Source organism: Natrix helvetica (genome assembly GCF_964273705.1).
Source record: "Natrix helvetica genome assembly, chromosome: 5".
Classification (NCBI taxonomy): Eukaryota; Metazoa; Chordata; class Lepidosauria; order Squamata; family Natricidae; genus Natrix; species Natrix helvetica.
The window spans coordinates 34,601,373-34,622,899 of NC_138551.1; the positions used below are offsets into that span (position 1 = coordinate 34,601,373).

Sequence of the window (21,527 nt, forward strand, 5' to 3'; positions counted from 1 at the left end):
CGATGAAAGAGTCCTGGAGTAGAAGGCGATGGGTGCTTCTTTTCCGTCTGGCATCCGGTGGCTGAGGACTGCGCCGACTCCAAAAGGTGATGCGTCGCAGGTCAATACCAGCGGTAGTGTCTGGCTGTATTGGACTAACAGCGAGTCAGTGGTGAGCAGGCGCTTTACTCCGGCAAAAGCTGCTGCTTCGGATCGTCCCCATTTCCATGGTGTGTTCCTCTGGAGTAGACGGTGTAGTGGCTCAGCAACGGTCGCCTTCTGTCTCAGAAAAACGCTGTAGAAGTTAAGTAGTCCGAGGAAGGCCTGCAACTCGGTCTGATTCCGTGGTGTGGGGGCGTCCTGGATCGCCTTAATTTTCTTTGAAGTGGGGTGTATTCCCTGACCATCGATTCTATAACCCAGGAATTCTACGCTAGGCACGTTAATTTGGCATTTTTCCTTTTTGAGGCGGAGACCCTTTTCTCTGATTCTGGCCAAAACAGTTCTGACTCTTTTATTTAATTGCTCCTCGTTTGCAGCGGACACCAAGATGTCGTCATAATAGGGGACGACTCCCGGTATCCCTTGCAAAAGTCGTTCCATGACGCTCTGGAACAATCCTGGAGCAATACTCACACCGAATTGTAGCCGGTTGCATTTGAATGCTCCTCTATGCGTCACTATAGTTTGGGCCTCCGCTGTGGCGCTATCTACGGGCAGCTGCTGGTAAGCTTGTGCCATGTCTAATTTAGCAAATACCTTTCCTGGCCCCAACGAGTGCAATAAGTGCTGTACTACAGGCACAGGATATGCGCTTTGTTGTAGCGCGACATTAATTGTGCATTTATAGTCCACACAGATGCGGACTGATCCGTCTGGTTTGACTGGAGTCACAATGGGCGTTTCCCAGCGCACGTGATCCACCGGCTCAAGGACTCCTTGCTCCACTAACTTATCTATTTCCTTATCTATTTTTGGGCGGAGTGCAAAAGGCACTCGTCTCGGTTTAAGTCGGATTGGCGCCACTTTGGGGTCTAAATTGAATGAGATCGGTTTACCCACATACTTACCAAGACCGGGGCTGAATACATCCTTGAACTCCTTAAAAATCTGCTCAGCGCTGCTGTTTTCCACGGCGTTGATTCCGGTGACTTCTAGCCCCAAGGATTCAAACCAATCCAGTCCTAGGAGGTTTTGTAATGGTGCGCTGGCGATGGTCACGGGCAGCTGGGCTACGATGTCCTTGAAGCGGATCTGGAACGTGCCTTGGCCTACAATGGGGACTCGGTTCCCCTGGTAGTCTCGTAGCAGGATGTCTGGAGCGCGTAGTTGGCTCTTTTTGAGGCTAGGGATAGCCTGTTTCATGGATGCCCATGAAATGATCGTCAGGGACGATCCTGTGTCAACTTCCAGCTCGCAAGGTGAGCCCTCCAAGAGGACTGTGACTTTCAGCTTTTTAGGCCGCTTGGTGCGGACCTGGCTTATTGTTGTGAGATACGTTCGCAATTCCTCTCTCTGGGTCAACTCTATCTCAGCATCTGTATCCTGAAAATACTCTCGTTGAGCGTCTTGATAGAACGCTCTCTCAGCTCTTTGTGTGTAGTCTCTCTGGGAATACGCTCGCTCAGCTCCTTGTGTGTAATCTCTCTGGGAATACGCTCGCTCAGCTCTTTGGGAATTTTCTCTCTGGGTAAACACTTGTGGATTTCTCTCTGGGCGCCCTTTTTGATTTCACCAAGCCCCTGGGTTGGGCTTCTGTTGGCGGTACATGGGTGGCTGCCGTGAGGCAGGGACTTCGCTCCGGCACACTCGTGCGATGTGCCCAAGTTTGTTGCAGTGCGAACAAACAACGTTCCTGAACCTACAGGTAGACCGGGGGTGATTCCCTCCGCAGCTTGCGCAGGGCGGCAAACGGAATCCGGGTCTCCCCCCAGGTCTCACGTGACTGCTCCGCATCAGGTGACTTTCCTCGAGCTCGGGATCCTCGAAATCTGGAATGGTGTCCTCGTAGTGGACTCTGGTGTGTCTTGGCGCTGGCTGGCCTGTGTTGAACCCCCCGTTGAATTGTCTCCGCTGATCTGTCTGCTGCTTCTGAAGCTCTTGCCTCGTCGAGTACAATCTGTAGGCTTAAATTGGTTTTGGCTAACAGCCGTTTTTGTAGGGAAATGTCTCTCAGCCCGCTAACGAGTCGATCCATAATCTGCTCATCCAGGTCTCTGAATCCAGAATGTGTGGCTGCTTTTCGTAGAGCTGCAACATACTGGTTGATAGATTCTCCCACCTTCTGGTTCCTCGTGTTGAATGCTTGGCGGCAAACATGGCGGGAAGGTTTTGGCGCGTAATGAGTCTGTAGAGCCTGTTGCAACGCCGTCCATGATACTGCCTGTATTGGAGTAGGCGCGGTGAGGTCTCTGGCCGTGTTGAAGACTTCTTTCCCGCAGTAGCCGAGGAAGATGTTTTTCTTCCGGGCGTTGGTGATCCCCGTGTATTCGTTCGCTTCGAGAAAATACTCAAAACGAATCATGAAGGCTTCCCATTCGTCGTTCGCTGGGTCGAATGGAGCGGGGGGAGTGTGCATCGCCATCTTCTCTCGTTTGAATTTGCCGCGCTGTGGTGACCTGAGATGGCTGCCGGAATTTCTGCCGAATTCCTAGGCTGGATCAAATCCGGAGATTCTGGAGGTAGCGTTCTTCGTCCTATCTGTCTCTCGATCCCACCTTCGTCGCCAATGTTGAATCTGGGCAACGAGAGAACAGACTGCGGACATGAAGTGACTTAACAGCTCTTTATTAGTAGTAGTAGTGATCCAGCTTGCTCTGTGGTCGGAGGGTTCCCCTTTTATAGGGATCGGGTACGCCCCTCGACCAATCAGAACGATACCTGTTTTCTGCTGTAGCAGCGGACCAGAGAGGAGACTTGCCACGATATATGTTAATATCTAACAGTTTCCGATTTTTTTTTTTGTATTTTCACTTTTGTTTCTTCCATTGCCCACATATCCACAAGATCAGGCCACTTTCATCCTTTCTTTTAACGGGATTAAAATCAATAACATAACCAGTTTTTCTTTATTTTTTCTTTTCACTTGTTAATTTATAAACTTTATTCCTCTTAGATTCTAAACTGCAATCTTCTCCATCAACATATGCACCATAAATATTTAACTCTGTCTCACATTATGACTTTGCTCAATTGAGACTTTCACATAATGCTTTTTTTTATAGGGGGGGGGGGAGGAATCTACATGTTGTTGTTAATTTTAATACCAAATGTAGCACTCTCAGACAATATCTGTCAGTTTTTGCCTATTTTGATTTGAACGCAAGGTTCAGGCTTAGCCCAATAATACAAGTTAGGCCTTCTAAGCTAGAAATCACTTTGTTTGATACTATTTTGTTGCCCATATTCCACTAGCAAGGTGAGATGCAACATGTTGACATTGTACATTATTCAAAACATTTGGTAGAGAATGTGAAATAATGCAATTAACTAAGAAACTTGTTTCTAATTGGATGAAAGTAACAAATGGTTCAAACCAGTAACAAAAAAGCTCCTGTTTTTCATGGCTATTCTTTTAAACTCTTAGTATCTACAAATTAGTTTGAAGCAACAGGAGAATAATTGCTCTGACAATAATTAAAAACAAAAACATACTGAGATCCTAGGAGCCCCCCCCCCCCCCAATCACTGCAACCGCAGTCCAAATTATTTCCTACTGACTTTGAGGTTGTTTTATAGTCTCTAATTCAACACTTGGCTATATTGGAGACTGCCTTCACACATTGTGTGATGCCATAAAGTGGTTGGTTGACTGTGTCCTGGATTATAATGATATGTGAAGCCAGACAAAGGTTGAAAGCAAAGGCATTAAGAGAGAAATGTTTTGAGCTGAATTTATAAAAATAGTATTATCTTTAATAATGTGAGTTTCTCATACAATTCACACATTTTACATGCATTTTCATGATTACTCCTTTCTCCTTTTACCACTGATGTCTTTTGTACTGTATACTGAGACCCAAGATTCCTTTATCCATAGGAATCAACCTCTGTTTTGAGAATAGCCATTATTTTCTCTGACCATTGGTGTATTTGGCTTACAGTTTACCCTTCTTCCTTTATATTTTCAAGTACCCTGTTGAGATGCTTTCTTCCTTATAATAACTGCATAAATTGCACACTCTGCACACGTCCAGGGTAAATAACTGCTTCATAGATGCCTTAGGTTGTAAGATTGAACGACCATTGCTTCAAACAACAAATATCATGAAAATTGACAGTAGTAGTAATGCCTTATGATTTCTTGGCAGTAATAGTCTTGGAAAACCAGCTTTTCACTGGCAGTGGACAACTATAACATTAATACATTAACTATTTGAGAACCAATTTGGTAAATGGTTAAAACATCAGCCTAGAACCTGGGACACTTGATGGGTTCTTGATCCAGGACTAGCCACTCTCTCTCAGCGCTAGGAAAAATTCTAAGAAAGAAGCAATGGCAAACCACTTACTTAAAACCTTGCCCAGAAAACTGCAGGAACTAGTCCAGGCAGCCGCCAGGAATCCAAAACTGACTTGAAGACATAAATAATTATTATCCATCTGGTTCAATATTATTTGCTAGCCAACTCTGACCCACGGTTTCACATCATGGCATTGTTAACAGAAAGGGATCACAATTTGCAAGCCAGATAGGACAAATAGAGACAAACAAGCCAGAAATTAGCTAAATAAATCATGTTATACCATTGCTTCTAAATCTGGCCACTGACAGGCAGACCTTTCCAAGGTTTCAGATCAGCCTTTCTCTGCCTTGTTTAGAGATAACAAGAATCGGACCAACTATCTATTCACCATCATTATAATTAAAGATGTGTGAGATTTCACACCTTGAAATAATTACACATGACTATCAATAATTACCATGAGAAGAATAAAGTACAAACCAATGAAATGTTGTATAATAGTAGGCATAATATACATTTTAAAAAAGGTTCCAGATCACAAATTTTTTAATTTCTCAATATAGTTAAGTGGGTTCCAGTTCCCACAATTATTAGTCATGGCTATTCTACAATGAGATTCCAAAAGTTGGTCTACACATCTAGAGGAGCATCAAGTTAAGGAAGATTGGTGCATGTTAAGAACTTAGTCTGTTTCTGAAACTGGGAAAGATAGCATCCTGCAGTCCCTGTACAAGCATTTAGGCATTTGGAGAGACAGCTTCTTTTTCCACTGCAAAAGCTTAATAGGGTTTCATGGGCTTCTTCCAATATTTTAAGCAATGAGATTGACTTTTACAAGTATCTGCTGCTTCCAATTCTAAAAACAATTTAATTTATTGAAAGTGATCTTCTGCAGTCCTGCTAGCATCCTACCCAGCATGCAAAACCATGACTGACTAGATATACATCTTATTAAGTCAATGCTACATAACTACATTAAATAACATGGGTTTTAGAGTAATCTCTGAACATAGCTACTTTGCCTGCCATCCTGAGATTGTTTTGTAACTATTCAGAAGACTTGACATGAACACTGTGGAAGCCAGAATGTGTTCACTTAGTTCCCTAGTATTATTGCTGTTATCATGGTCCTCCTCGCCAAGAGATTAATTTTCAATAGGTTTCTCCCACAAAATGAAGATGAGATACAAGTGTTTGATGATTGCACTGTCCAAAATATGTTTTTTTTCTGAAACATAGCAGCCATTATATTCTCTGCAGATTTTAAGATTTTATTCTGAAAATAATGAATTCAGTGTCTACAAAAACAATGTGCTTTTCAAGAATTTATTGTGAATAAAAGCTAAAACTTTACCTCTAACAGCATAACAGTTGCACTGTCAATTTCAAACTATGTTTGCTCTTGCCATATTGTTGCTTGTTTCCATGTGTGACTAGGTAGAAAATGCATTTTTTAAAGTAAGTTCCACCAAATAAGGATATGAACTGCATTGCTCACCAGCAGATGTCTCCTTACTCTGTCCAACCAGCATAGATTGCATAATGCAGAAGACAAAGTTTCTTTTGCAAATGAGTATCAGAAGCTCATTTTCCTTTTTCTTTACTGGTTAATGTTGCTGATGGAATGGCAGATATCAATGATTCAAGTTGCTAGACTTGCAACGCTGCTGAAACCTGATTTCTAGGTGCAAATGTACTCAATGGGTAAATTCATTTATAAAAAATCTCAGATCTTGTTATGAGCTTTCCTGGCAAATGAAACATTATGCATGTTAGATGAAGAAAAAATATGGAATCTAAAATATTTTCCTAAATTAATTTAATTCTATTTATATCCTTAAAGTAATGAAAAAGACACCTTGGGTTTGGAACAAACACATTTATCAACCAAGGTAGATAGGTAATAAAATAGATAATAAAGAGACAGATGATAAAAGAGATATTTTTTTAAAATAAAGCATTTATTCTTTATGGAACTTCAGCACAACTTCAACATAATATCTTGTCAGAATACTGATCTGTTGTCTTGATTGTAATTGCTGTCCTAATTAATAAAAAGTGTGAGGTGTCAAATTGGAGATGTTCTAAGGACACTTTCTTGGCTTATTAATAGCCAATGGCTTGCATTTTTGCTAGGTTACACAGATGGATTGTTCATGTCACCAATAAGATGAGGCAAGTAAAAAAATAAATAAAACCTTACATATATTTTTTTTAGACCTGTGATGGAAACCAAGGAATTCCATTATTTTCTGAATAGTGAAAGTCTGGTGTAAAACTAAAACAAGACAGACTATCAGTGTGATCAAGAGGAAAGCATGACATTCTCCTGCTGATGCAAAGTGTTGATAAAAGGATCACGGTCTATCAATTCTGTATTCTCTTCACTGCTGGCAGTTGCTGATCCATGCCAGATAAATTTTTTTCAATGTGATTGAACATTTCAAGCACATACTTATTTACCAATCAAATTTATAAACATGCTGAACTAATTCCCAAACAGGAAGGTTGTCAAGTTAGCAGCATAGTGGCCAATAAAATCATTTATAAAATGTTGGATGTTGCAATGCTAAAGAACTAAGGATGATTTTATCTCGGAGAAAAGCTGTGACTTAAACTTGTCCCTTTCTAACCCATAAAGTGCTTAATAAAGCCATATTGACAATTCACCCTAGTTAACAAAACCCAGGTTTGTTAAATTCTACATTTTGGATGTGTATATGAATCTTTTAAGGATGCTAAATTGCCATCATCATTTTATGAGTCATAATAAGGTTAGTTTTCAAACGGGGTAAAGAGTCTACATTTTGTGCTAGTTATAGGTCTATTTCATTAATTAATGTGCATACTAAAATATTAACTATTATAATGGCTAGGTTGCAGCAGAAGGTCTTATCACATATAATTCAACTCTTCCACTCTGGTTTCATCATAGATTGTCAGGCATCAATGAAGGATTATTAATTGATTTATTAGCTATAGCCAAGGAGATAATGGACTGTGCTGTACTAGTATCTTTAAATGCAGAGAAAGGCTTTCATTTGGATTATTATTTTAAAGTAAGTGATAATTATATAACCACAATAATACACGGGCAAACAAATCGATACAAACTCAAAGGTAAACCGTTTAAACTTGATTGCAGAAAATATGACTTCAGCAACAGAGTGGTCAACGCCTGGAATGCACTACCTGACTCTGTTGTTACATCTTCAAACCCCCATAACTTTAATCATAAACTGTCTAGCGTGGACCTCACCCGTTTCTTAAGAGGTCGGTAAAGGGGGCGTGCATAAGTGCACCAGCGTGCCTACTGTCCCTGTCCTACTGTCCCCATTTATTCGTACCAATTTCCTGGGTTCATGTCCATGTTTTACTTATACCTGTTACCTCGTACATGTTTGACAAACTAAATAAAATGAAATAAAGTTGATTGGAATCCAATCCCACCCTTCCTTGATGAGGATGATAATTACAAACACATGCCATCCAAGACTCTTAGTGGGCACATAGACTTTGTCTATGATGATCTAACAGAAAATAAAAAGGCTGGGTCACAAATCCCGAGTCAGAAAAAACCCCGCAATCCGTTTGTTGGAATCGTCACATTTTAACAGAAAGGAAAAAGGTTAATTCACGAGGCTGCCTCGTAGATGGTATGGATTGCTTCCGACATCGCGCAGCCGAGCCGACGCCAGGGGATCCTTGACCCTAGGTCGGATAACAGAGCAGCCGCAAGGCCGTCACACGCCACCACCAGCAGCAGCGAGGCAGATACTGGGCGGTGAGGCCGCAGCTAAACCGGGAAGCCCCGCACTAGAGGGAGCTCGCCGCTCGGGGGTGGGGGTGGGGGGAGAGAGTTAGGGAGACCGAATGGAGGCGGAATTTGACGGAGAGGAGGGGATTGGGCGGAGCTACGTGGGGGTGGGGCTTAGCGTTCGCAATCCCCTACTGCTGCGGTGAGGGGGCCTCCGGGGGAGGGGAGGGGGAGCCAAGACGATAGGACGGCGCATCTCGCCGCGGTGAGGAGCTGGCGCCGAGCTCTTGCTGCGCGCAGCCCAAGTTCAACCCGGGCTTCTCTCGTCTCCAACGCACGCCTCCTCCCCCCCCCTCGGCGGGGCGGCGCTCATTTCTCCCCCCCCCCCCGTTTGTCCGCTGGCGGCTGGCCCCAAGCTGACACACGCCGAGCAGATGTGAACGAGCCTGGCTGGAGACCCGCTGCAGCCGTTCCACAGCCAGCTCGTTAGCAACAACCCTGTCCCGCCGCTCCGCCCCGCCAGGTCCCAGCGGGAGAAATATGTGGCAGCCGGCAACGGAGAGATTGCAGGTAAGGGGAGAAGCAAAGGAAGCAGTTGGTGGATAGAGGGTCGGGGGGGGTGGGGTGGGTTGCTTGGGGAGGGGGCGATGCTACTGTCATGTGACTGCAATGCAATATTTTGCGTGGCCCCGACTGGAGAAAGGGACAGCAGCGGCGGCAGCAACAACAACAACTTGGCGCCAATCCTTTGCCTGGTCTTGATGGTAAGGATTCCGCGCTTGCAACTTTCCCCTTGGCCGGTGGCTTGCGCTCTTCATGGACGGAGCTACCCGCCGCCCTCTCGCTCGGATGACTTGCAAGGGGCACTGTCACTTCCGTGGGGATTCTAGAGACGTCCATCTCACTCGCTTCCACCCCACCCCCCCATTTCGAAACACTTTCGTGTAATGCGTGTCTAAGGACGGCCCGTGGAAAGCTGAAACCGCGAAGAGCGTCTAGTCGAGAGTTTCATTGACGGCGAGGGAGTGAGCTCTGTCCCAAAGACTAGGGACGGGTGGATTGCTGTGCTCGGCTTCAGTCCGCTTCCCAGACGGCGCTGGCAGAGTGCGGCGCTTTTATAGAGGAGTCCTTGGCCAAAAACGAGTCAGGAATCTCTTGACTTGGAGCCGTGTTGGGGAGTGGGAAGAAGAGAAAAGCTGACTGTTTTTGTTGCAGGTCTCTCTCTCCCTCTTAATTTCTCTTTTTCACTTTAAAATATTCTCCAGATGGTCAGCTATAAAGGCTGCCAGATAAATTTACAGAAACCAACTTTTTTTTTTGGCAGGCAGGAGTAGCATTAAATCCCCAAGTAAAACCTTGAAGAAATTCTAAAGTGGCAAAAGCAAAATAGTTGGGAAGGCTGTTTTGAATGTCTGGAGAGGGGGGGAAAACCCCCCACACAATTGCAAACCAAGATAGAAGACAAAGGTTAGGTAGGAAGAGGCAATGCTGAGTAACCTCTCTATGGGTAGGATCTGGGAGAATCTTATTAAATTATTCTGCACGATCAGGTGTTTTGTGTATTCCAGAACATGGGTGGTGCTGCACTTCTGGGGTATTTTGCTTTAAACAATATGGGGACACATTTGTGAAAGTTGCTATATATTTTGGGCTTGATTCATCCAGGACAGTCTGAAATGAACTTGACTATTCTTTGAAGATATTTGGGACTAAAGACTTACCTGTCACTCTGATATATTTCTGGTAGCAGTTACAGTTCTGTAGTGTGCTTTGTCTTCTGGGATGGTTGCTCCAAGACATAATAATTAAGCCTCATCAAGTTATTCGGTCACATCGTGCTTTCCTTAAAGTAATGTCTAGGCTCCAAAGCACAGGACCTTTGGCAAGCAGATGATTCTGTCCCTTTGTTCTACTTCTTCACAAACTTTTGATTCAGTGTTTATTTGGCTATACTAAGGTTAGCTTCGGGCCCCTTCTGCAGTGCATGCTGCCATTTTAGCAGGGTTGCTTTCTGATAGCAGACTGTTATATAAAAGTGTTGACACACTGAAGAGATTAGCAATAGTTGTGCAAATGCTGACAAAAGTAATGCATCTTCTACTGTTATGAAACACACTGTTAAAATGATACTTTTACTTCAGCTCCTCAGCCTGATGTCCTCAAGCCATTTATATCTGGGTTTTCCTTGGCAGCAGTAAAATGTGAATGTAAATATGTCTGCTAACTTCGATAACCTGTTACAACTTACTGTATTATTGGACTCCCCTGGATATATCCCATGATTCAAACACTTCAAAGTTCAAAACCTCAGTCAGCTTTGATGGTATCTTTTTTAAAACCAGCATTGTTTGCTTTTTTGAGGCACTCTTCCCTCCAGAGTTCTTGAGGGATGTTTCAGGAGATCTGTATTTGCAAGTAGTGACTAAAAGACAACTTTTCCCAATACTCTCTTGTCTTTTCTTATATCTCTCTGTGCAAATTACAGCTTTGAATGCATCACAAAGCTGTTGTTGATAGTCTCGTGGTAGAAAAAGAGAAGAACTTTAAAAGAACAACAGTTGTTTTTTTTCAAACAGTCTTTCAAATCAAGCAAAAGTGACTCATAAAAGTTCTTGTATGAGATAGATATTATGTTTGACTTTATTTAAGGGGATTGGTATATATTTTGGTCTTATGGAAAACACATTTCTTATGATATTTTTAAAATAATTATTTATTATTAGAGTTTGATCCCATCTTGAGTTATAAGTAACTGAAGATGGTGAGCATAAATGATAGCCCCTCCTATTTTCCCCACAAACCTGTGAGGTGGGTTGGGCTGAGAGAAAGTCACTGGCCCAAAGTCACCCACCTGCCTTCATGCCTAAGGCAGGACTAGGTCTCTTCATTTCTAAGCCAGCATCTTAACCATTATACTAAACTAAAAAGGCAACCAAATAATGTAGACCCTTCTTATCCTTGGAATACACAGCCCAAAAAAACATGCCATTAACCTAAACTATCAAGGGCATTGACAGCTGATTATGATATATGATGCATTACTCTCAATATTTTTCTAGGGATCAACTTATCCCTCTCCCTTGATAAAATGATAAAATGTAAAACTCTTGCTGCCTTTAATAATAAATACTGTTATTTTGTTTAATGGGTTAAATGGGCACTTCAGCAGTGCAGGAATAGGTAAGAAAAACTTAAATGTATCAATGGTAATTTAGTGCACTTGAAAAACTGCTGCATAGTAGGGACAGGGCACATTGGCAGACAGGAAAAATGCTAGCAATCTTTTATGTGAAAAAGCATTATTTTTGGAAGAGTGAAATTGGCATTGGTAATTTATGATTTGGAAAAATATTCAGTTTTGCTTTCAAAATTGGGATTTAAAATTAACGAGATCATCCTTCCAGTTTACTTTGAATGGTTTCAAAGTTCTTCAATATATCTAAAGCTAAAACACATTTGGGCTTCCAGATTAGAATAACTGGATACTTTGCATCCTATGCCTCTGGTCAGTCATGTAATGATTTATGTCATCTTCCCATAGATCAGTGTTTCTCAATCTTGGCAACTTTAAGACCCGTGGACTTCAACTTCCAGAATTCCCCAGCCAGCATAGCTGGCTGGGGAATTCTGGGAGTTGAAGTCCTCGGGTCTTAAAGTTGTTAAGGTTGAGAAACGCTGCCATAGATAAACGTTCAAACTATTACAATTGTAATGCTTCTGATTCAGTTGAAAGCTGTCAGGATGACTTTGAGAAAATCCCTTTCTTTCACTCCAGGGTGCCTCACAGGGTGGTTCAGAGGTGAGTTGCTGCTGGTTCGGCCGAACCAGTAGTGGAATTCAGGCCTGGGTTGCAGAACCGGCAGTGACCCAGGCCTGACACGCCCCCAAACTAATTCTCTCGTTGCCGCTAACGTCACCGCCATGTTTGATTTTAGTGACTGTGCATGCGCAGTTCATGTAAATTGTTCTGCACATGTGCACAGAACAATACATTGAACAGTGCACACACATTTTGCACATGGGTTGTAAACCGGTAGTAAAACTGGCAGCAACCTACCCTGGGGTGATGGTTGTGGGGAAAATAGGGAATGGGTACTTTATATATACCATCTTAAATTGTACAAACTAAAGGAAGGATATTTGGGGTTAGATGATGGTATGTTAGCACTGATTTGCACCATGTTTTATGTTTTAACTGGTTGAGTTTTATAGTTTTAAAAATGATTTTATATGTCTTTTAATTTTTGATTGGGAACTGCCCAGGGTTGTTTGAAAGGTGTGTTATGCATATGTTGTACAAGTAGTCCTTGAGCTGAAGAAGCTTCTTGGATAAGAAGTGAAATGTCTTCACAGAAAAACCAGAAAGTCTGGTTGTCTCTTGAAAAAGCATCTTTGGAAGAAGTAGTCCTTGATTTACAACAGTTCATTTGGTGACCATTCAAAGTTACAATGATACTTAAAAAAGTGACTTATCACCGTTTTTAACACTTACAACCATTGCAGCATGCACATGGTCACAGGGTCAGAATTCAGGCTCCAGGCGCCTGATATATATTTATGATGGTTGCAGTGTCCCAGGGTCATGTGGTCACCTGTTGTGAAATTCTGACCAGCCAAGCCAGATTCACTTAACAACAATATTACTAACCCAACAACTGTAGTGATTCACTTAAGTGTGGCAAGGAAGATCGTAAAATGGGGAAAAATTCACTTATCACATGCCTCACTTAGCAACAGACATTTTGAGCTCAATTGTGGTTGTAAGTTGAGGACTACCTGTATTCCACTACATTTTCTTTCCACATATTAATGGTTGTAAAAGATAAGCCAAATGATATTTTTACAAATCAAGTTGGGGATAATAGTCTATTTAATAACATTAATTTTACCCTATACCATCGATGGCGAACCTTTCTTGGCTCGCGTGCCATAAGTGGGGGGAGCGCAGGGGGGTAGTGTGTGGGCGTGCCACACCCATAATGCAATGCCCGACCCCCCCAGTGCACATGCGTGCACTACAGGCGCGACCCCCCATTTTTTGCATGCTTTTTTTGCCCTCCCCAGGCTCCAGAGGCTTTATAGGAGCACGGGGAGGGCGAAAACAGCCTACCCCGCCCCCCCCAGAAGCCCTCTGGAGGCTTCAGGGACCTTCAGGATGCTTCCTGAAGCCTCCGGAGCAGTCAAAACAAACCTCCGAGCAAACCGGAAGTCCGTTCCTGAACTTCTGGTTTGCCCGTAGGGCCAGCTTTTTGCGCTCCGGAGGCTTCAGGGAAGCTCATGAAGCCTCCGGGGGGCTCCGGGGGGGTGGGGGAGGCTCTTTTCGCCCTCCCCAGGCTCCTATAAAGGCTCTGGAGCCTGGGGAGGGCGAAAAATAGCTTTAAAAAAGGGTGAACTCAGTTGGCCAGCGCGCACATGTGCGCTGGCCAGCTGACAGGGCAGCGCCTTGCGTGCCCTGACAAATGGCTCCATGTGCCACCTGTGGCACACGTGCCATAGGTTCGCCATCACTGCCCTATACCCTTTCATCTGTTTATATTCCTAAAATTTTCAAGATCTTAATTTCCAAATATTTAGAAATATTTTGGCATATGTAAAGTTCCAGATATTTAATATAACAAGTAGAAATCACAAAATCCATCTCATTAAATAAGAGTACTGATGTATTGGGACCTAAAGGGAAGTAAACAATATTCATCCCAATTAATTTTACAACCAAAATACTTTCCAAAATGCTATAGTACTTTTATAAAATTAGGCAGAGATGTAAGATATTGCAACTATATCTCCAGCATATAAAAATAATTTTCACTTGCACCCTGTCAATGTAGTGTACTTAATGTCTGAAGATCGTCTTATAGTAGTGATCAAAGGTTAAATAATAAAGGTCAAAGTGAAAAGCCTTATTGAGTGCCACATTTAGCTCAAAGAGTCTGAAGTTATTTAATTCGTTATTATTCTAGCATAGGATTGAAAATAATAAATTTAAATCCACTGATAATCAGATATTTATTTATTTATTATTTGTTTGTCAGACATGTGCAAGATAACAAGTATAGGTATGAACATAAACATGAACAAAGGAAGTAAATACAGATAAATGGGGACAGTAAGACAAGGACGGTAGGCACGCTGGTGCGCTTATGCACGCCCCCTTTGCGGACCTCTTAAGAATGGGGTGAGGTCCACAGTAGACAGTTTGAGGTTGAAACTGTGAAGGTTTGAGGCTGTAACAATGGAGTCGAGTAGAGCATTCCAGGCGTTGACTACTCTGTTGCTGAAGTTGTATTTTCTGCAATCGAGTTTGAAGCAGTTTACCTTTGAGTTGTTATCTATTGTTTGCCCGTGTATTATTGTGGTTATATAGTTATCACTTGCTTAAAAAAAAATAATCCAAACAAAGGGCTTTTCTGCATCTAAAAATACTAGTACAGCAGAGTCCATTATCTCCTTGGCTATATTTAATAAATCAATTAATAATCCTTCATTGATGCCTGACAATCTATGATGAAACCAGAGTGGAAGACTGAATTATATGTGATAAGACCTTCTGCTGCAACCTAGCCATTATAATAGCTAATATTTTAGTATGCACATTAATTAATGAAATAGACCTATAACTAGCACAAAATGTAGACTCTTTACCTCGTTTGAAAACTAACCTTATGATGACTCATAAAATGATGATGTCAATTTAGCATCCTTAAAAGATTCATATACACATCCAAAATGTAGACTTTAACAAACCTGCAAATGACTTATACCTTTACACTTAAAAATTGCCAGTGCCTGGAGCTTTTACCATTTTGTAACAGCTGCATAGAATCTAATAGTTTTTGGGGTAACAAGGAAGACTTCAGCAAACCTATACTGTTTTTTTCTTTCGTTCAATCACGTCCGATTCTTAGAGACTGCCTTGACAAGTCCTTGCAGTTTTCTTGGCAAGGTTTTTCTGAAGTGGTTTGCCATTGCCTCCTTCCTAGAACTGAGAGAGAATGACTGCTCCAAGGTCGCTCAACTACTTTTGTGCCCAAAGCATGTCTAGAACTCATGCTTCCCATGTTTATAGTCTGATATCTTAACCACTGCACAAAAGTGGCTTTCAAATCAATCTTATCTGAGGATAAAAATGAAACATACACCAGACTCAAAATTTGATCAATATTGGTTTTCCTTTTTAGCCAAACTATATATTTACAAAATAAAGAAGAAAACCCTGTTTATTTATGGCTACAGAATCAAACATGCTCTGGCTGTCCTTGGTAACTTTCAGAAATTAAGCTCTGTTGATTTTGTTGCTTCACTTTAAGTAACATTTCTATACTTGCTCAATAAAATTTTACTTTACTAGGATAAAATTGCTCTTATAAAAACACAGATGCTTTATAAGCTTGCTCCATGGACTCCATAAAAGTAATGTTAGTGACAAAAAAACTATAAACCTAAAAAATACAGAATTAAGCATTAAGCAACAAAATAAACAAAAAAGTCCTATTACTTCCATAGAGAACTCTTCCTATGCCACCGTTATTTGCTAACATTGAAACATTTATAACAAGCTTTCTTTAACACCGAATCACATACAGCAACCCTGAAATTTGGCAGGAATCAGGGAGCTACCACCTGTGATTTAACCTAGTAAGAATTTGCATTTATCAGTACCACTTCTAAAGTCTATTTCTTGCAATAACTTTTTCAGATAAATTGGGCTTATCTGTAGAAAGACATTCATAAGTGGCACAAAGTGCCACATTTCTATTTTCTTGGGGGCACGTGGATTTGAAATATTGATAAATAAACCCAAAACCAATTATTCTCCAAACCCTCTAAATGAAGGTCAAGGCAAAATAGGAATAGGGTTAACCCTTTCCCCACCTCTGAATTCAATTCCAACCTAATGTGTCTTAATTCTATAGACTACTAACTTGATTCAGGGCTCAATAATAAATCTCTGTCAAATCTTCTGTATGCCCAACGGTTGATTTCCAGAAATGATCACATTGGTATTATTCGTTCATAAGAATGGTTGACATTTTCCAGGACAGTTACAGTATAGGAGATGAAGATTTGTTGTAAATTAAAGGCAAATAAATCCCGGAAGATTTGCAGTCGGCAAAATTGGAGGAAATTTGCAGACAAAGTTGATATTAGGCTAAGATTTAGGCTTCACGTGGAATGCAAACTCAGCTGAAGTATAATCAATAAAACATGTTTATTGACTCCAGTCACAGAAAATGTATTACAACAAGAGTGGATGATGAATTTGAAGAGACATTAGTAGGAGAGAAGTTTAATTAGCACACATTCAAGATATATTTGCACGCAACTAAAATGAGGTGACATTAATGAGGAGGAGAATATCAATATGTAAGCATTCTTAGTCGCCACTGAGCATATAGGAATTAGCTACTTTCAATTTTTTTAAAAAAAGCTAGATGCTATAAGGCTATCAAGTTGCCTGACATAGAAGTATCTAGTAGAAAACCCTCTTTTTGCATTTTCTTACAAACGTGGGTCTCCTGTTTGCTATCTTTTCCTAAATGCTGCATTGGATTTGCTTATTAATAAACTATACCTCAGTAATATCAGAATGGGACATATAGGTTGCACTGTCTCTAATTATTCACTGCAGAGCAGTCTTAATTGGCTTCAAGCTTATTCTAGTGCTCGTTATCAGATCTATTCAGCTGTGGCAAAATTTTTGAGGTCAATTAACTCCATGCTAATCCTCAAATTTACTCATCCAAAGCAAAATCATTAGTACAGTATTATTTGAGAAGTCTGTCAAAAGGACATTATAAAACAGTTTTCTGCCATTCATTGTGCACACGAAGATATTAAAATTGTACTCATTTAAAAAGTAGATGAGACATTGACAAGGGGAATGACGACTCCCTCTCACATTTTTTCTTGGTTTTCCAATCTGCCAGTCATATGTATATCTTTTGGAAATAGTCACGACTAAAAACAGATTGGTTCTGACCTGGCAAGAAAAAGATTCATTTACACTTCAATTTTATTTGATTTTCTGCTATGATCAACTAATTAGCTTTCTAATAAAAATAAGCCTGTAAGTTTATTTATTTAAATAATTTGTTTATATTTCTATTTGTAATTTACTGAGTTCATTTAAAAACAACAATGACAGTAAATAATCAGGAGAACTAATTCTATTTAACATTGCTTTGGTGAACTGAAAAGTTTCATACAATGAATTTGCAATTCAAAGGGGAAAATATAAGCCCCGCTATAGGCTGGATCATAGCTTTCCTTCCTTCCACTATAGGAATGTAGTAGATTTAGAGAAGAAAGGCATCACTGAAATTAGAAATTCAAGATTCATTCAAGGTTGATATTATGAGGAAACCAGCTGTCAAAGCACCAGAGATTCTATAAAGAAATGTTAATTCCCCCTATCTTGGCCATACAATACAATACAATAGCAGAGTTGGAAGGGACCTTCTAGTCTTCTAGTCCAACCCTCTGCCTAGGCAGGAAACCCTATGCCGTTTCAGACAAATGGCTATCCAACATCATCTTAAAGACTTTCAGTGTTGGGGCATTCACAACTTCTGGAGGCAAGCTGTTCCACTGATTAATTGTTCTAACTGTCAGGAAGTTTCTCCTCAGTTCTAAGTTGCTTCTGTCCTTGATTAGTTTCCATCCATTGCTTCTTGTTCTACCCTCAGGTGCCTTGGAAAATAGTTTGACTCCCTCATCTTTGTGGCAACCCCTGAGATATTGGAACACTGCTATCCCCTAGTCCTTCTTTCTATTAAACTAGACATACCCAGTTTCTGCAACCGTTCTTCATATGTTTTAGTCTCCAGTCCTAATCATCTTTGTTGCTCTTATCTGCACTCTTTCTAGAGTCTCCACATCTTTTCTACATCGTGGTGACCAAAACTGAATGCAGTATTTTAAGTGTGGCCTTACCAAGGCATTATAAAGTGGTATTAACACTTCACGTGATCTTGATTCTATCCCTCTGTTTATGCAGCCTAGAACTGCGCTGGCTTTTTTGGCAGCTGCTGCACACTGCTGGCTTATATTTAAATGGTTGTCCACTAGGACTCCAAGATCCCTTTCACAGTTACTACTGTTGAGCAAGTTACTACCTTTACTGTACCTGTGCATTTCGTTTTTGTTGCCTAAATGTAGAACCTTACTCTTCACCATTGAATTTCATTTTATTAGATAGTGCCCAATGTTCAAGTTTGTCAAGATCCTTCTGTATCTTTAGCCTATCTTCTAGAGTGTTGGCTATTCCTGCCAGCTTGGTGTCATCTGCAAATTTGATGAGTTCCCCATTTATTCCCTCATCCAAATCATTGATGAAGATGTTGATGAGTACTGGGCCCAAAACAGAGCCTTGGGGTACTCCACTGCATACTTCCCTCCATGTAGATGCAGTTCCATTGAGGACTACACGTTGAGTGCGGTTGGTCAGCCAGTTACAAATCCATCTGGTGGTGATGCTGTCTAACCCACATTCTTCTACTTTATCTAGTAGTAGGTTATGGTCTATCTTATCAAATGCCTTACTGAAGTCCAAGTAAACTATATCGACGGCATTCCTCTGGTCCACTAATTTTGTCATGTTATCAAAGAATGCAATAAGATTAGTCTGGCATGATCTGTTATAATTGATCGGCCATAATTAGACTTGCATGAAATGTACATACTTAACCAGTGCTTTTTTCTCTTCTTTTTCATGACTGTTAACGTTAGACAAGGTGAGAAAGCCACAGATCCTTGAATTGTGTTTTGCGGTTCTTCATAACTTCCTGGGTTGATGATATACTTCTGGAGTATTTTTCACATAAACAATCACTGTTGGAAGGGAAGATTAACAATCATCTTAAATCTTTTGCATTTCAAGACTGTTTCTCTCTTTCTCTGATTTTCATTGGTGGAGAAATTTGAAATTAGTTTTGTAACTGTTTTCTAGACTGATAGGCATCTTTTAAAAGAGATCTTAATCTTTTTACAGTATTTTTGAGGAGAAGATTTCTTCTATTTCTAGTTACTGTTAGAATATATAGTAAGAATACCACTATGAAGAGGGAGAATAAAGTTTACAGAATACAGATCTGACTTCTTTAAAATAGGAATTCATAAAATTAGTTCTAGTTATGTCTTTAATTGAATTGATTGAATGGGAGGGATTGCCTCTTCACACTGTCACAGAAACATTATATTAGATGACTTTGTAATATTAGTATATTAGATACATTAAATGAACACCAATTTCAGGGTTATTTCTTTGTAATACCAATAAAGTTTTATAATATTTAGAAAATGTGAAAAGTGCAAATCGTTTTTTACAAAACTGCACTGTTATACTTTGAATGTATCTCTTCTGTAGTAAAACTTATAAAAGTTAGAGTACTAACTTAGTGTTCTGTTTAACTATTTTGAATGTAATATGTATCTTATAATCAGAAAGCATTAATCTTACTTCCTAGTCTTTTTTTTAAAATCAAGCAAGCACATTGATTTTTCTAAGCAAAATGAATGCAAGATTTTTATTTCCTTCACTGATCCTTGATATTGGAAAACCATAATAAGCTGTTTCTTACTTGAATATAAATACTTCCTTATTAAGTATTATTCTGAAATACTATTTGGATTAAAATAATTAGCTAAACTTGATACACAAAATTTATCATGTAATTTTTACACACCCAAAATTACCTGTAAGTTTATCCACCAGAATTATGACTTCTATTTTATTGACCCAACCCCTTTCTTGTGATTGGTCTGTACTAGTAATGAATATAGGTAACCAATACCGGCACTTATTTTCTTTTTCTTCAAAACCCTCCTAAAACCTGAGTGCTATTGAATGCTAATTAGGTAGACTAAATGCTGTCTAATTTCCCAGTGTGGCTTATTAGAAGCTTTCAGGTAACATTTATGAGCTTATGGGGAATGCTTCGCCCCACCTTTATTTTCTGTGAAACATTCTAATCCCGTACCTTTATTGATTCTTTTGAAATTAGTCACAGCAAAAAAAGGTACTAAATAGGTAGGAAAAAGATCCTTTAGGTCAGGGGTGTCAAACTCGATTTCATTGAGGGCCGCGTCACGGTTATTTGACCTCAGGAGGGCCATGGCCAGCTCAACATCACTCCTGTCGGGATGCCTGTGGTGGCCTGAGCGGTCTGCCAGTGAAAATGGGCTCCCAAGCTGCATTTCCAGCTTCCATGGCCTCCTACAACCCTCTGCCAGTCATTGTGGCAGCTGAAAACGCAGCACGGGAGCCCATTTTCACTGGCAGAGCTCTTGGGCCACCACAGACACCGCTGATAGGAGTGATGTTGAGCTGGCAGAAGCACCATCGACCGGTCCTTCACTGTTTTCAGGGCGGTCCTGCGGGCCAGATCTAAATATCCTATGGACCGGATCCAGTCCCCAGGCCTTGAGCGACACCCGTGTTTTAGGTCTTGATGGATAGCTTGACTTAATACGTATCTGTTACAAAAATGGAAAATTTCATGATTGGAATTTTTAATAAAAAATAAAGTGCAAATCTATGACGTAATTATACTTCAAAAGTGGTGACATCTGCTCTTGGACCAGTTGATAACAAAATCTCAAAATTGCCTAACAATTCCATTAAGTATACAATATTCGGATCCAAAGTAGGAAAAGAGTTTGATGTTTTTGGTTCTTAAAGAAGCAACATCTTTTCTGTACTCACATAGTAACCATTCAAGTCCAAGACTATATGTGCTTGAATTAAGGATATATTTTAATTTGTGTGATAATTGGGAGAGAAAGCTCTTTATCTTCTAAGTCTTGTCTATAAACTTTCCTTTTCTTTAGCTTTTCCACCTTATCTGCCTTAATCTCAAGGGAGCAAATTGGCATTTAGATCCAGGAGTCATTTCATGGAACTCATATTCTCATGACACTATACAATACATCCTTTCTGATGTTCTACTTCGTTATAATTATTGTTGTTGAGGTTTTTTATTTATTTGTAGATGTTGTTTTTGGTCTTGTTATGTTTTGAACTCTGGAGACCTTCCTTATCTTGTTGTAGAATCTCAGGTCACCAGCCTGTTTAGTTATTTATCACTTTATGACTTCCTTATAAACTTATCAAGTTTTCTTTCCTATATTTGGCTATTTTCTTTCAATTTCTGCTATGGCTAATTGAATTAGAGGGTCTTATTCAATTATTTGAACCTTGTAAAGAAATTAATTTTATAGACCACTTTTGCAATTTGAATTAGTATCAAATAAGATGTTTGAAAACAAAACAGTTCTGGGGAGTCAGAAAAACTCATCTGGCACTACTTAGGTTAGGGCAGCTCCCA

General features: G+C 40.3%; 1 protein-coding gene across 3 annotated transcripts in view; it reads left to right on the forward strand.

Moving 5' to 3' along the window:
- Window positions 1–8,414: 8,414 nt before the first annotated feature.
- Window positions 8,415–21,527, forward strand: part of PID1 (phosphotyrosine interaction domain containing 1) — a 96,097-nt gene continuing 82,984 nt past the window's right edge. For 2 of the 3 annotated variants that reach the window (XM_081953585.1, XM_081953587.1), the window contains exon 1: window positions 8,415–8,772. In XM_081953585.1, the coding sequence (XP_081809711.1) occupies window positions 8,743–8,772 (30 nt within the window). In that variant the 5' untranslated portion in view covers window positions 8,415–8,742. Of the gene's footprint in view, window positions 8,773–8,858; window positions 8,967–21,527 lie in introns of those variants that run through there. The other variant, XM_081953586.1, reaches the window with a different exon arrangement.